Consider the following 18433-nt stretch of genomic DNA (forward strand, 5'->3'; position numbering starts at 1 on the left):
TATAGTTAAGGCTGGCCGTGCCGCGATTGTCCCACTCAGCTCGACCCTGTAATGGCTCGGCCCTACCGTACGTGTCAACAAGGGCTTGGGTTCAGTGTTCAAACGCCATGTAGCTAACAACGATATTGGCGAAAATAGTCACGAATCAGGTTACCCATTAGGTGACACGTAATTTGAAAGGTCTTGATAAAAGAAGAAGAACAGTGGAAACTAGAGCTTTCTATCTGAACTCAGTACAAAATTGCAGCTCATTGAAATTAATTAAAAATTAATTGAGGTAAAACTTGAACATCGCTGTCACTTAATTGGTCTTTACATTTATAAATTTGAGCCGCCTCCCCAATCCCATTTTCACTGTTATCACTGTTATGCAGAGTTATAACAGTGACTAAACAATTCATGTCTATTTCCTCCATCTTTATCCATCAATAACTAAACAGAGTGTATCCGTACTTTTAAATCCTTGTATAATAAATTATAAGTATTACGATGAATCTCTCGCGAAGAGTGCCAATTACAGATATCGAAGATCGTCTACGATATAATAGTTTGTTTCTAAAATGAGGAGGAGGAATTCATATACAAATAATCGTGAAATAAGATCTGTGTTTAAACTTGGACTTGGCGGCATAGAACATAGTCATAACTTCTCATAGTGCCTCAATGAGACGTCTCATGCTAAAGCTATAGTTCACCGCCTCAGTCTACTTTAACAATGCTGTCAACTGCTGTGTGCTTTGTGCTGCTACCTCGCGGCCATATTAAAAACTTCTTAGAATGTGATCTATTGATAGAAATATTTCCTGTGTTCTCTGTTCCTCTAGTTAGTGCTGCTACCTAGTGGAAGTACACGAAATGTTTTACACCTTTCTGACAGTAAACATACTATTCCTTTCTTTGTACAAATCTTTCTGTCTCCTGGTATTTCTTCCTCTGTGCACTTGTGCTTATTATTTACTACACCTGTTTTTATTCCCGCATTATAGTTTTATGGAATTATTTAGTTTGTTCTTATTGATGGCAGGTCCTTGTCGTGAATAGTGATAGTGAAATAGCTCGTGCGTTTAAAAATTATTTAACTGACCGTCGTCGTTCGTAGGCCTATAATTTTTATAATGTTTAAAATGTACACAAGGTGTTAGCCTACAAGCTTTACAGCGATATATAGTAATTACAGGCTATGTTCGATTGGATTTGGTAAAATTAAAGAAATGAGGTTCCCGAGGTAGTATGTTGTGATCCCTGATTTACGCGTGCCAGAAAGCTCTGGTATGATTTATTTATTTTATCCTACATTGTAGTTACACACCTGGGGAAAGAGATCAGATTGCAGAACTCGAAACGTAGTGTAACTGATATCACTACACGATAACAAATGTCCGGAAAATCGTGTCTCCCTGAGTAAAGAATAAATACTCTTCTATTTTTGTTTAATTCTCATCTATCATTGTTACAGTATTGATTTGCAATTACAATATAGCAGCTATGAACAATTAAACTGCGTTGTCAGTTAAAATGATATTTTGAAATAGGCTAATCTACTAAGATTGTTACAATAATAATGCACTCTTCATTACTGGCTTGTACAATTAATTTTATAAACCCTGCTGGGAAAACTGTATACGAAATGGTGTAGATAAACCTGTGTGATCTTGATAGCACGAACCTCAGCTAGAGTCTCTCGAAAACAAGAATGTTTACTAAAACCCCTGGAGACTCTTACTATCGATGTTCTACTGTAATATGACGCCATCAAATAGCAATAAACTGAAATACTCGTATATTGTAAGCTTGTTGTAAAGTCACTCATAGTTCTGTAGCCATCTTATTCATGAGCCGGATCTATTGTTTCGTAAACAAAAGATAATGTTTTGTTATTCAATATGAGACCTAAAACAACTATTTACCCTTACTCGTATATAGTTTAATACGAGCGTATATTTTTCCAGTAAAGCCACTTTGAGGTACCCTCGTTGTTAACCTTTATTTTAATAATCATTGTTTTGTAAGTAATCATCATTTTCGTGGTTATACATTTTCTCTTTTTCCCCCAAGTAATAAAAGAATTTCTACTCGATATGTTATGGAAAAACAATACAATGTACATATATATATATATATATATATATATATATATATATATATATATATTTATTTATTTTTATTACAAAATCGTTCCCTAAAAATGAGTAGTTTTATCTATCATAGGATTGTTCCAAACCCAAAAATATCTAAGAAAAGGAACACTTACACTTCTATCAGAATTTGAGTGTACGTGGAAGTACGAAGGATGCGCATATTTATGACAATAGCATAAGGACAAACCCTGTATTGATCTATTCCAAAGATTTCATATCCTGAGCTGTAGCCGTAAATTAGTCACGTGGAAGTACGTTAGATGCTCCTAATATTAATAGCGCTGCGACAACAATGTAATGATCCAAACCAAAGATTTACATCATATCCTGAGCTGTAGCCGTATTTTAGTGTACGTGGAAGTAGTTAGATGCTCCTGATATTTTTAGCGCTGCTACAACACAGTAATGATCCAAACCAAAAATGTAAATCATATCCTGAGCTGTAGCCGTATTTTAGTGTACGTGGAAGTAAGTTAGATGCTCCTGATATTTAATAGAACACTGTAATGATCCAAACCAAAAGATTTACATCGTATCATGAGTTGTAACCTTAAATTAGAGTACGTGGAAGTACGTTAGATGCTCCTGATAATATCTATAGCTCGGGTGCAACTCTGTGATTATTCGATCCTATCGTGTTTCTTCCCAAATTCCATATTAAATATAAAATACACTCAAGCTTTCTTTACTTTTAACAACCAGTAATGTAATATCTTTCATAAGTAAAATTTAATAAATTATCTCATGAATCCGTTTTATGCTTTTAGAAATTCATCGTTATGAACGTGTGAAATCACAATCAAAAGTTCTCATTTCGAAAAAGGTTATTAATTCAAAGCTTAAATATTGCCGCAATCTACGTTGAAAACTAACCTAACGGCAAATCCTTGCAATATAGTGAAAAGATATGTTTTAGTAGATGTTTCATAATTGTATCTTGAATATTGCAGCTTAATTATATGTTCTCTTAGGCGTTTTTGGTGGGATCATGTAAAATATTTTTTGCAGTTTTAGAACAATATTCCCTTTATAAAGTATTTTGTACACCGTGCACCACAAAATTAAACTGTGAAATTCTTTTGTGGGTTTATTTCAAAAAATATAATCTCAGTCGTATCAGATTACTGCAACATTATCGTCGCACTTTATGTAAAGACCACTTTTATGAAGGGAAGGAAGGGTACAGTAGCCAGACAAAGCGGGGGAAGCAGAAATCATCAGAATGATGCACAGGGGTTCGCATAATTTATTGTCTGCAATATTTTGCCTAACACTTTATGAATGGTGTAACAGAACCTTCATATACTACGAGAAAACCTCTCCTTGATGCTATTATTACAGGACTAGCAGTTTACGTAATTTGGATTCAATATTTAACACAATAAATTTGCGCAAACTAGTTTTTTGTAATTGTTATTTCACACTTTTGATTTTGTTATTTCAACAAAAACGATTTAAATACTAAACATTGTATTTTAATTTGAAAAAGTAAATAACTTATGTACGTTGATATATACCAACAATTTTCCATCGATGGTTTTTGTAAAAAAATTCTAGCCAACCCAATATTTGAAATACGCTGTCTTTTCAAAGCTTTTTCCTATATAGTAATACAGTACTAGTACAGTATTAATATTAATAACAGTAACAATAATGAACTATTCTAATAACATTAAAACTTTATTAGTTATTAAGTAAAAGATAATTTCCTGATAAATTTTAGTCAGAAAAGTTACTATTGGTATTAGAATTTTTAAAGTATATGTACAGGCAAAGAATATGACAGACTGAATAAAGAATGTGTTTTGAAAATCATTTATAAAATAACCGATAGTTAATATTGTAATTTTTATGGTTACATGTAGTTTATAGTGGCTATTATTTTAACAATAAGTACAATGACTGTGATTATTTCAGTAAATATGTGAAGTAAATAATAAATAACAGTAATTATCGAAGTTCTTTGTGTACGAGTTAGACTGAAGTACAAGTCAATTCACTCTACTACAGTTTAAAAGCTTAAATTGGATTTAGAACAACGGCTTTTAAATAACCATTGTAAGAAAAGCTTTTGAATAAATATCCTTTAAGTAAGGGAGTAAGCTGAAGTACTCTTCAAAGTACATCTATTTCCTCTCTTAAGATGTTTATTGATGAAATGTTCTTGATTGGGCTACCGTCTGTGAGTAGCCGTTCAATATTGGCATTGAACTACACTTAACTTGACGTGAAATATCGTACAGTAATGGTGACTAAGGGTGATAGTTTAATGTTTAATATATTTTAAGATAGTCTATGTAGACATTATTACTACAATTAATTACACTACACTACGATTCATACCTGTGCAAGTACCCATCCACACATCAATCGCCTTCACATAACTGACCTGCGGTAACCCACTTTGGATACCTGGAACAATAAAAAAAGAAATTAAAGATTATTAGACAACTCCGTGAAATAATTGGATTTAAAATATTAAAATGCATTATGATAGGATTTGGGAGAGTTCAAGGGCGCAGTTATTGACATTAAATTGCATTGAGAGTTTTTGCTGATATTGGGTATTGCATGAGTAGACCTACCGACTGCTTCAGGATTTAGTAATTATTTCTTCAATTTATGTGGTTCCTTTTGAAGAACGTAATATATGAAGCTATTGTTTGACTACCTGTGTATTATATATAAATTATACCAAGAGTACAAAATATAATAAAACTTCTATGTAAGTTTTTACAAAAGAATTTAAATTGTAAAATTGTTTATATTTTTAATTCACGTGAAATTATATGAAAATGGATTTAATTTAAAAATGTACTCACAATCTTCTGTTCATACAGCATAACTGGACCAATCTAATGCTTTATAGGCTCAACCCGTATATCAATTCAAATTATGTACGTTTGTCCAATTTATTTATAAACATATACTACAATTTGTGTAAACCTTGCAAGTACTTTGCAAGTAGCCATCAGAAATAGAATTATTTCAGCCATAATAGTTTTGAATTTATAGATATATTAAAGTATTTGTTAATTAAATGAATTTGACAAGTAGGCTGCAATCCTTTTGCCAATATTCTGTCAATTTTCTCGAGTCTAATGCTGCACTTGGGGATACTATGGATAATGTATCGAATTTGTCAGGTGGTCGATATTGTCAAATACAAGATTTAATATACAGTATCATTACTCGAGGAAATAACTTTTATGCCTAACTTTTTAGCGTGTTTCAATAGAGTAAAAATATTAATTTTAACTTTTCTCTCCTCCATTACTAATCTTCAGCTATAATTTATTGCTTTGATACAATCTACGTAAATACATTATGCCTGGGACTCATGTAATAACAACCATGCTACCATCCTGTTATGTTTAAGATAGAATAAAATAAACAACGATGCAATTAATTACAAAACAAAAGCGACGGACAGAAAAAATTAATGATTTGGAAGAATAAAAAAAAAAAAAAAAAAGTTAAAAAAAACAGAAGTAATATAAAGCTATGCATTTACAATAAGATATCAAAGTAATCAGTGTTATGTTTACCTAAGAAATTAAATAAAAATGCCACTTTCTGCATTGTCCACTCTAAAAAACTGGGCCTCTTATACTCACTTTAAACTCGGTGTCCTTGATGGAGTACTGTAAATGATGAAACTTGCAGAAAGAAATACGACAAGTATTCAGCAGTTAGTTGTACTGTAATTCGACTAGATGAAAGTTACTTTAATTCTAGAATACGATTCTGCTACTGATACAATTATAGGGCCTCTATACCAAGGAAAAGTCATAATGTCACGTACGAGACTCGTATATTGAAACTAGAAAAAAAAACAATTAATTTTAAGTTTATAGAAATTGTAGAGAATATGAAACCTTTACCTAAGCCTACAGGAATTAAGTATGTTAAAATAATGACATTTCCGTTAAAACCTTAAAAGCAAAGCAAAGGAAATGAGTCTTTGTAAACATTACAAAAAGGAATTTTTATGTCATCAAGATCACTGCTTCGGCTATGTGATGACTTACCCAGTCGTTTTATCATGTCTTAGATCGTAACAGCAAAATTAGTTCAAGTTAATATGAAAACCTCTTTTGATTGCTAAGAAGTAGAGGGTGGATTGGCAGACAAGTCCAGGCCAAAATAATTTCTTTATAGAATGATAATGTTGGTGCTAGGAAAAACAGGATAACTTAAAGTAAATACGAACTCTGAACGTCACTGAAGATAAGTTTCTTATTGGAAAAGTGCTAAGGGAAAGCTGCATGAATACTGTCAAATACTTATAATCGTAATTTTGAAACTAACGTAGAGAAGATTCCGAGGAAAGTGACAGTGATAACGAGGAATGTACTTTGCAAGACGATGAATAAAATTATACTAGTAAACGTAAACATAAAAATTTTAAAGAAACTATCCCAAGATGGATTGAGATATATTGCTGGGGAGATGTCGAGGAAACTTTACTCGCACCTGGGTGATTTCACTTACAAACAAGAACCAAAACTGACATGGATAGATGAACTGTCACTTGGAGGGATAACATAACCTAGTGATGAATGTTTAAATAATATAAAAAGCCTTGAACTATTATTTGAAACGTTTACGGCTAACATTGAATTAAAAAAGCTGTATGAATAAGAAAACGTCTAATAGAATAAATCAAAATAAATGTAAAAACTCTCCTCCTCAAGTCGTACATTTATTTGTATGAAGAAGAACTGCAATGAGGATTAAATGTTACAACAAATTGAAAGTTGAAAGAGGAAAGAATAAAAACATGGAAAAAATTAAGAAATTTATAAACTAAATAGGCTAAGTTTGAAGATTGTCAGTTTAATTTGTTGCCAAAGTTTAATACTGAATAGCACGTCTTAAAGCATAGCTAAGCTTTAGGAATTTCTATAACAAACCCCTTTTGCTTTAAATAAATTGTGTAACTGTGTGAATTAGTTGGACAAGAGTGTAATTTTCAGCTTTTTTCGTTTGAAATTTTTTCTAAGTAAGGGAATTTCTACATTATTAGATACTGAAATTAAAACGAAAATGTAACTAATAATTATTGCGGAAATTACTTTGTGTAACATTGCAACATTATCTGAAGGTTTGAGCAATAAAAAATAAATGGTTAGTGAATTTTAACACATTATTGAAACAAAATAACGAATCAGAAGTAGGACGATGTGATAGTGGGAAAAGGTACCATAGAGAACATAATCTTACCGTTATCAAGAATATAACATATCAAAGTTAGGCCATTAGTCTCATTATTATAATATCAATATACAGAATATTTAACAGTCTTTAAAACGCTTTTGTAACTGGTAAAAGTTTGAAACAAGGCTTTATGCAATGCAGTGTAGCGGCCGACCGGTCTATAATGACGTCAGCTTACCAAGCCATTGTCGCGGGGTGTGGGGGGCTGGCCCACCTCCTCTACCCATCTTGCCCATAACGGCCTCTCTGTCGTATCATATTATAGTTACAAGTAAAATTATGTATCATTCGAGGGAATTTGTGTAATAAATGATTATGAAACTCAACTATTAGGTATGAACTATTTATAACTTACAATAAGTGTGGAATTTTTAATGGCTTATAAAGTTTAAAAATGTTTTAGTTTGTAACCCATATAACATTATTGACGTGCTGAACTACTTGGGTGAATTGAAATTATGGTAGTTAAGTATACCTAATGTAATAGATATGAAGATATGATATAGCAAACGTAACAATTCATTACGAGGGGAGATAGCGCTGAACCTTGTGGAAGTCTACCGATCTACTTAAGCGTAATAACTGGTACGTACCGGAACTCTGAGACGAGACAGCAAGGAGAGTAGTGACTCCCAGCGTAGTTCTCCCGGGCACGGAATCCACATCCATCCAGAAGCTCACCCATGAGATGACCACTATCAGTATAGTGGGAAGATAGCTTTGAACCAGGTGAAAGCCGACAGATCTACTCAAGTAGAATTCTGCTACTAAACAGCTGTAGTTTCCTGTACAAACATATATTTCGTTCAAATCACTTAATGCGTCCACCAAATAATGAAACTACCTTACATATACAATGATAAATTACAACAAATATATAAAAATATGACCCACTACCATAAAATTATGTGGTCTTTATAATTGACATCATACCTCATGAAATTCTATCAACTTGTTCGGTGTGTTAAACTCGTGTCTTCTATTTTAAATGCACCTTTATTGGATATTGTTGTTTAAATTGTTGGAATTAAAACCCTCTTTTAAGTAAATACATTAAAATATGATGTAACCTAGGAATTATGGTTTCTTGCCAGACAAGAAGCACAACGATAGAACTTAGTTTTTTCTAGATTGTTGAGTTTAATCTGTCAAAAAATGGTAGGTAAATAAATTTGGCCCAGCTTGGAAATAAGATACAAAATGTTTGATCTCCCTCTGCTCCCCAGTCGTACCACCACAATCATAAAACTCATTTCCTCAGATATTATCCATACCTAGCATAAGGGCAGCTGGAGCTATTTATAATAATTATATAATATATAACAATCATAAATTTCAAATAAATTTCTTTAAATAAATCTATTTTAAACCATAAATTAAACACGTATTATGAATTAAACTGCACCTATCATATTATTACTCTACTTTTAATAGACTGTTGAAAGTTGAAGGACTCTTGACGAAACAATGAAAGAAAGAAAAGTTACATTGTATAGTTTTACGATGAATACTTCAAAACCAAGATTATTAAAAGAAGCGCCTTTATTATTTTTACAGTAAACCTGCAATGCAACAATATTTGCAAATCACTTCCCCAAAGGCACAGGGGAATGTTTAGAGACGAGTTAGAGTACAATCATTGTAATGAAAATGCGTTGAAACTGTAACTGTTGTTATAATCATTACTTCACTGATGTCGCTGAAACTCGTGTGTGTGGAACAATAGACACGAAAATTTCATTTATGTTGAAATGTCAGTTTTGTTTTGAAAACATAAAGGTGGCTTGCCCTGAAGTGGTAAATTGTTTTGATTACTTTTTATATGCCTATGTGCAATAATGTACGTTTTGATTACTATTTTACAAACGATTGTAATATTTGATTAGATAATTTATACAGATAACAGATTAGGCAATAAAATACGAAGTAATATAACTAACGACTAAATTTATATGGCATGTAGAGAAAGACTTACATGGAAATGGGCTAGCCATTATATATATATATATATATATATATATATATATATATCTTTGGTCAAAAGCCAATTATATTTAATGAAATTTGAACTTTTAGTTCCATTTCTGATAAATATATCCAAAATATAACTATAGAAAAACATGGTTTTCGGTCATATCTAATCACGCCTTCGACCCTAAACTACCCTGCGATTTAATATTTTATACAGAATGATTTAAAAGATGTAGCCATTTAATCATCTTGCCATACGAGACTACAATGGACTAAATATACTCAAACTATGTTTTTCCTTTCTGATAAGTGGCTGCGGTAGGATATATCTCTTGAACTGCAACCGTAGATTTTTCACAGCGAACTGAGATCCAGGCTCTGCGCTCAGAGGGTGGTGTAATGGAGCTAAACTCAAGTCACGGTTTTTTATATATTATGGGTCAAATTGATTAATAATTCAATCAGTAAAATATCGCTAAAGGAAAGTTGAAATTGTGTTTAGTGACCTAGGTTATTAATGTAAAAATTATTTAAAATTCAGCAAAATATTAATGCATGAAATATGAGTAAAAATACATTTAAATATTTCAGTTTCGAATGATTGAAGTTCAATTGCGTATAACGAGGTTGACGTTTTACTAAAATAATCAGCAATGCCAGTGAAATTAGATAATTATGTTCTGTGATAGAGAACAAGAAAAAGTGTTAGGGTTTTCTACTTAAAATTATGCATTTATGGTCAGTAAAGGTTATAAACTCGAACTAATCCTACATCCTGTATCAATGGAGAGAGGTCCAATAATGCTCACGAAATCTGATCACAGAGGGGTGCAAATGTTTATCAGTACTTTTATTTCAATATAAGTTTTTGGTAAAAAAGTTAATTGGGAATAACTTTTCATTGATGACGATTAAGTTCATTTAGAATCTTGTGCAATGCTGTGCAAAGAAACAGTAATTAGGGATTATGTATTTAAATTTTATAGTATACAAATGATACACGTACATATGATTCTGTGGGATGAAAACAACATTTATTAACAGAGTGTAATGAGGACTTAACTTTATTGATATTTATAGCACAGACAAGATATTATTATTGGATTTCAACACCTAGTATAGGAGTATGTATCGAATGACTTGACGGATCAAACAAAAACTCTTACAAATATCGAAAAAAGTAACTTCACTACTTTTATAACTATGCCACGTCCAACAAAGTAACTTAACTACATCTGTATTATGACACGTCCAACAAAGTAACTTCACTACATCTGTATTATGACACGTCCAACAAAGTAACTTCACTACATCTGTATTATGACACGTCCAACAAAGTAACTTCACTACATCTGTATTATGACACGTCCAACAAATTAACTTCACTACATCTGTATTATGACACGTCCAACAAAGTAACTTCACTACATCTGTATTATGACACGTCCAACAAAGTAACTTCACTAAATCTGTTAGTATGCCAAATCCAACAAAACAACTTCACTGCATCTGTTACTTTGCCACTTCCATAATGACACTTCACTGCACATGTTACTTTGCCACGTCCATAATGTAACTTCACTACATCTGTTACTACGCCACGTGATAAATATAACTATCGTAGCCTTGACTTGTGCTCGGGACTTGCATTCTCTGTAGTGACAACGCCTGGACTAGACTCCATGCAGCTTTTGTACATGTTTGAACCCTTTTCTTTTTTCTATTCTTTATTTTTGTATGTTTTTGTATCACCTGACGAAGAGGATAGATTTCAATCTTCGAAACGTTGTGTTAAACTTTTTGTAACTATAACGATGGCACATATCTGAAATCCTGTAATCCTGTCAAACCTTACATCTTCAACAAAACTTTAAACAAATAACTGTACATGTTATTTCATTTTTAGCAATTCTTCACGTAATAGCAACAACTACAGATTTCTTGGCTTAACATTAGTAATTATGAAATGTAGTAACTTTACGTTGGTTTTCACATTAAACTTCAACAAATGGTACACGATTTACATTTTTAACTATTGAATTTAATTACCATCACTGTAATCACCACAGTTCGTTCATCGTCATAGGAAATCATAAGATTGTAACGTACTAAGTCGGTGCACTTAATATAAGTAAGATACATATTACCTCGTCGTGTCCTGTGATATAATATAATGCTTGTCTTGACTCCCAATTTTGCATGCTCTATATATTGCCAATACACAAAATATATCACTCTAATCACCATAGTTTGTTCTATCAAGCTAAAGTTTCATAGGAAACTATGAGGTTGTAACGCACTAAGTCAGTTAACTTGTTATAAGTAAGTTACATGTTACCTAGTCGTGTTCCTTGATATAATGTGAAGCTTGATGACAAACAATGTTGCATGCTCTCTATATTATATGCTAATACGCATTAAAATTACAGGAATTACCAAAAAAGTTAGTTATAATACATTTGTATTGAAAAGGTTATTGGTTTATTTTCAACTAGATGTTTGGTCAAAACATCATGATAAACACTTTAAAAATGAATAAAGGATAAAATCTAATGTTTATGTACTGGTGAACTGAATAAGAACATTGAAATAAACTAATACTCGTCATTGACAATAAGTACTTACAAATTTCTTTAACTGGGTTCAAACGAAAAATCCTACCAATTTACATGAACACTAATGAAGAACTATCAATGTTGAAAGAAATACAGGAACAATAGTTAACACGAACAAATTGCAACTTTAATTTTAGAATACTTTAACTTTAATTTTTAACAATGAATAAAGGATTAAATCTAATGTTTATGTACTGGTGAACTGAATAAGAACATTGAAATAAACTAATACTCGTCATTGACAATAAGTACTTACAAATTTCTTTAACTGGGTTCAAACGAAAAATCCTACCAATTTACATGAACACTAATGAAGAACTATCAATGTTGAAAGAAATACAGGAACAATAGTTAACACGAACAAATTGCAACTTTAATTTTTGAATACAACTTTGCAACAGGAGATTATGCCATAATCTCCAAAAATTAAAACAAAATTTTAAAGTTTTTATAACAAAAAGTTAAAAATTATTCACTATTCTTATGAAATAAAACTTCATGTAGAGCTTTAACTTTACCAGGAAACAAACAATATGTGAGTCTACGTACAAAAGGATAATGAGCCTCTTTCAACAAAAACAAAAATACCCGACCTACTTCTTTTTGGGATCTCTCTGTAGAATTAACTGCAGGGTTAATTGTAAGTTAGTCGTTGGACTTTCTTGTGTAGTTGTAGGTGTAAGCGTGTACGTTTCTTATAGTGAAATGCACATAATGCTTGTTAAGGTTAGTTGTAGTAAGGAATTAATTCGCTGGTAGACTACTGCCCAGTCCTATATAGTAACTACAAATAATGTGAATGAAAAAGTTGAATACGTGTTTAGAGACATATTCTTCAAGTCGCCTATACAGACGACTGCTGAGTAATGATGGCTTTTCATAGCGATACCGAAAAATTTCAAGAATTAAAACTTTTAACCAGTTTCCGGACGTGGAGTGAACCGAGAGGCTTTGATGTCAGTTAAGAAACCTAAATTTCATACAAATTGTTTTTGTCTTATTTCATAAACCTTATATGACATTTGTAATAAATAAAGAAAGAATATATTTTCTCACTCCAACACAATACAAAGATAAGAGTCTTAATATATTACACATAGGTTATTCTACATAACTTTAACAATGACTATACTGTTAAAGTAAATCATTGTAAAGTAAATACAATGTTCACATTGGGTATTTATAAATGATTAACATAAATATTTCTTTAAAATTGAAGAATACAACATATTATAAAACTAAAATATTACCTCTATAGTTTACATATTTGTTCAGTTACATGAGAAAATTTATGGCGTCAAAGGCTAAGCCTGATCTCAATCTAGTATATGAACATTAGGTTTAAAAAAATATCAGCGCTCAAAATCGAAGTTATTATACAGAGATGTTAATTAATACACTTCTTTAACAGTCCTAGCTAAACAAAAGGTGTTATCCCTTATGCCAATGAAGTAATGTTAATCAAATGATACAAATTAAGTTTAAAAGTGAATTTCACATCAAACATGAAAAAAGAAAAATTAAATATAATATGAAATGCTCTGTTTGAAAAAAAGGTAGTAAATATCAGTCTAGGACTCAACGGTAAACTATTGTTCTAAACCTTTAACTTTTAAGCCAAGTTTTAAAAAGTTAAAAAATTTTGATGGGACATTTTTTTGCAATTGAGGTAATCTGACAGTTTATTGTAAATTTTAGGCGCTAAGAAATTGAATTCAAATAGTATATTAATTCATTTAATTTTTTGAGTGGCATTAAGCCAAAAAAAAAAAAAAAAATACGAATATTTATGATAATAAATAAACAACACAATGACTGGAATAGGTTTTATTCAATTCTAACCCCAATACTAACTCGTGATATTTACTTCACCTTACAAATAATTAATTTCATTACTCCATTCTGACTTTTTTAGCTTAAATACATGAGATTTTGTTGATTTTGTTAATGTTGTTGTTGTGTATATTTCTAAAGATATTTGGAAACTTCGGCTAATTCAGATGTTGAAATGTGTAGCACAGCATTATTAAATAACATAAATTTTATGTAAATTCCACAGCATTACTGCAAGTAGCTTCTTCTCAAATTAAAATAATATTCAATTTATTTGATCAAAAATATATAATGAAATAAAAGGTGTGCAGGAAAAGAACCAGTGATTTTTATCATAGGGCTATAAGCCGTGCATATTAAGCACTGTATTATACACTAAACCTAATCGAGTTCACCCGAAACTGTCGATATAAATGAAATTATGGGGTGAAAACTTTGCGACGTACAGGGGTGGCTAATAAAAGTAAGTTTACCGCCACTTGAAACTACCTGTTGTTTGTTTTATAACACAAATAAAATTATCGTTACCTTCATAAAACAAAATTTACTAAGCTTCCTCTTTCCACGGTAAACCATAAAACAAAGTTGTTCAGATCATAAATTTAACCGTGAAAACGTGAAGGTACAGGGTGTTTGTTATATGAGTGTGAAAACGTCAGCTATTAATTACTTATGAAAGCCTCTTGTAATGAAACAATAAATGTGCAATATGCGTAATGAGGTTTCAGAACTGATATTTACACATTGGAGCTTTTCACGGATACGAGTGCACAGATTCACGTAGATTTATTACTTTCCTATCTATACCTTACTTGAGATGGACAATATTTACATTGTACTTTAAATTTTTAGTGATATTTCATGGTTTAATCCAAAATAGACTCAATGTTAGATATGGTATGGTATTACTAACCGATCTGAAATGTCTCCTGACAGTCAGATGCGAGGATGTCCTTGATCTCGAACTGCGGCATCCTCAGACCCTTTCCCATGATGACAGGGTTCATGGTCTTCCACTCTAACCGCAGCTCCTCCAATGTCTTCGAGACTATAAAAAAGTGAATCACATAAATTATTGTAAGGAAAAAATCATCACATTTAACCTTTTATTGTCAGGTGTCCGTTTCACGAACTATGTTTGGATTGAAAAAATCGTTATGGCTACTTTTCAATTTTCGCTAAAACATTATTCAATCACGATTCCTATTAGTCTTATTGGTGGCACTAGATATTTTCAAAGGGTTATGTTTTGGTTTGTTTATGAAATTTGACTCACTAATACAACAATTCTGATAAATCAAACATCACTGGCGTTGTCAATTAATCAGACAATAAGTAGGTTTATGACAATACTCGCGAGTTCATCGATGTTCCGTTGGGTTTACCTAGAAATATCTAGAAACCTGGTCGTCTTATTCTTACTGAATACCTTCGATAAAGCCAATAGTATTTGTTAGTTATAAAAAGCTACCACATTATAAAATATAATAGTATTTTTAAAAGAATAACCGCCATTATGGACTAAAATAAACTTTAATAATATTTATATTTATCAGTTTCAGTGAATTATTTGCTGCAAATGGCGCATTCCAATCTCTTTACCTGGTCACCTGACACCGATGTAACTCCCATTTATGGGTATATGAACTATGGTTTCGTCTAATTAAAGGTAACGTGGCTGAAAATCATTTCATCTCATGAGAGAAACCCCTATATCGATCTCACAAAATACTAGGCTATGTTCTTATACTATACAATTTGGCTCTAAAGACTGTAAAGATGCTGGTGAAGGCATCAGTGCCCAAATTGCAACTCACTGAGATGTAGGAAATACAGCATTATCTTTCCTTAAACTTAAGATGTTGTTAAACAATTGCATGTACTATATACAGTTTTATTTTTGCTCGCTTAGGACGAAAATCTGTCAAAACATCTCATTCCAATTAATAAAAAAAGGAACTTCCGAAGTGACACGATATTTAGGATCGGTGAGGTTGGGTTAGTGGAAGATTCCTGTAGAGATTCCGTAAGGAGGAAAAGCGAGCTCTGATATTTCAGTCATGTTGGCTTGGAAGAAGGGGAGGCAACTCTGTCCAGTTTCTTTTAATTAGCTCGAGTAGGGGAAGGTACTCCTTCATGTTCAGGCTACACACTAAGGAAACTCTAATCACAGCAACAGTCATCCTCTGTAGCAAACTCGGTTATCGCAACCGACACAGCTGTTTTACAACGGTTATCGCAACCGACATAGCTGTTTTACAACGGTTATCGCAACCGACATAGCTGTTTTACAACGGTTATCGCAAGACGACCGCATGAAGCTTTTCGAGCGTGTCTGCTGCTTGGATGGGTGACCGCTGAGCGATCCTGTCCTCGCGAGCAGCCCGCCTGCCCGGCCGTTGGCGGTGGTTCGGAAGTCACCTTTAAGCCGTTGAATCTCAGGTTAAGTGTTAGAGAGGGATTCTTAGCCTTGACTTCACCTGGTAAAAATAATAAGGCATCTTTAATCTACTTTACCTATCGATCAACTCTTTTACTCAAATATCTCAACATTTGTAATTAGTGATGTGCTCTTGCTGGACATCTATAGGTTTTATCAGTTGTAAGTAACATACTGGATTTGCTGAACCCATTATAGGTATAAACCAGCCAGATGTGAACTCTCTTGGGATACAAACCTCATGATACATTCTTCTCTTCAAAACTGTGAAGATTTAACACAGTTAAAGTGTCGTGTCTAAATCCTCAACTGATGAACTAACTACGTTTGGTTTAATTAGACAAGATCTCATCAATTATACAAATTAGTCATTTCATGTTAATTGGAATATGGGTGTGAACTGTCATGGAAAACGTGTATGCCACTTTCTTGTTTCTAATCTTTCCATGCAAGTATTATATACACCAACTCCGTACTTGTGAGAAGCACATGATTTATTTATAAGCAGCTGACAATAAAGCCACCCCTAACCAACTTTGAATACAAGCCGCGGTGAATAAAACAGTACCTTTTGATGACCTAAATGGAGGCGATGATTGTTGAGGAATGGCTGATTTATAAATTAAGAAATAATGTTTATTTTTAAATTGAATTCATCGAATTTCAATAGCTCTAAGTGGAAATGTGTTATTTTCGAATCCTACGAGTTATTTGATACAAACTCTTAGTAATTTTAATATGACAAATTTGTGCATACACTAAAAATAATATATTATTATTATTATATGAAAAAGTACTGCCCTCCCTCAACAAGACCTTAATTGTTCTCAAAACTTTACAAATTTTACGTTCCAGAACCCCATAATATTTCGCTAAATATTTGAAAAGACATATACAAATTTGGCACCAACTTAACCCAGAAAGCTATGTAATTGGTCAGCAAATTTGGTCTTTTACTATAATGTCTGTCCGGTTAATTCTTTTCTGTCATCAAATTGAATAGCAAAACCTAGGCTAATTTTGAAAATGTCTCGTTGGAACTCGCTGCAAGAGCCATTATATTTCCTATTCCAGTATATAGTTATTGCATGTTGATATTTGAAACCCATCTAAATTATATGTAAATAGCATAACAGCAGAGGTGCGCGGATGTGTTATCCTTTCATACAGAAATAACATTTGGCGCATGTGAGCTCGGATAATAGTATTTCATACAGAGAATAGTTTCATGTATATTCTATCATCTCATACGGTACACAATTAATTATACATATATAGGGCGTGGAATGCCCTTATTAAAATACTCAGATTGACGTGTAATCTCACTTGATAGAGGATAAGGAATATATACCTGGTTACAATATGACTGATGATATGTTGGCATGGTTTGTTTGTACTCGTTTATTCCTTTTCCAACTACGTTGTAAAGCGTAACAAGATATAATAATAAGTTTAATATTTTCCTTACGCCCTAATCCACTAGCACGACCAATAATCTAGTCTCAGAAATTGCAGTATGAGAAGAGTTAGTTTTATCACTTTATTCTCCCCATACAAACTGTTATTTACCATTATTATTCCTATCTGGTTCACAGGCTTCTTGTGTGATTCACATAAGGAATTGCAGAACCATTTGTTAATAGGTGGAAAAGGGTAAATAGTAAAAATATGTGAATTCCTCCGGTTATACTTCGCATACCTACAGTAAAAATATCACATTCTTATCTTCGGCAATCTTTCATTGGATCTAATTTTAAATGGTCCCAAAATGACAACTAAACCCAAAAATATGTCTAAAATACCTCGTAAAAGGAAAAAATTTTGTTATTTTTCTTTCTAAGAAAGGCTGACTTAGGAACTACAACATTTTTAAAATGTACTAAAAAAAATCGATAGTATCACTTTAATGCATTAGATTCCAATCCTTTTATATTGAGTTCAATTCCATTATTGTGGATTGCCGTCTTAAAATAGTACGCCTTATTCAATAACTGTCATCCACTTTAACAGATATAAATTGCAGCTCATTACAACTGTTATTGTCTTGAAAATGTATCTTATTTGTTATGATTTTAGCCACTAACATTACAAACTTATACCTTTTCGTTATTATTACTAGACTAAGGAATTTACAAGATAGCCCTGTCAAAGTTATTGCGGTACAAATTGTTATTCAAAGTGTAGAGAACTACTAATCCTTTCGGAATATTATGCTA

At 32.1% G+C, this 18433-nt stretch overlaps 1 protein-coding gene across 1 annotated transcript in view; it reads right to left on the minus strand.

The window, feature by feature from the left end:
- The window catches only part of LOC124368892 (glycine receptor subunit beta-type 4-like), a 253072-nt gene that overhangs the window by 18885 nt on the left and 215754 nt on the right, over positions 1-18433 (minus strand). Inside the window, exons 6-8 of the mRNA XM_046826392.1 lie at positions 14691-14825; positions 7952-8143; positions 4482-4550 (exon numbers count right to left, since the gene is read on the minus strand). Of these exons, the coding sequence (XP_046682348.1) occupies positions 4482-4550; positions 7952-8143; positions 14691-14825 (396 nt within the window). The remainder of the gene's footprint in view (positions 1-4481; positions 4551-7951; positions 8144-14690; positions 14826-18433) is intronic.

The sequence above is a fragment of the Homalodisca vitripennis genome, chromosome X (genome assembly GCF_021130785.1).
Source record: "Homalodisca vitripennis isolate AUS2020 chromosome X, UT_GWSS_2.1, whole genome shotgun sequence".
Classification (NCBI taxonomy): Eukaryota; Metazoa; Arthropoda; class Insecta; order Hemiptera; family Cicadellidae; genus Homalodisca; species Homalodisca vitripennis.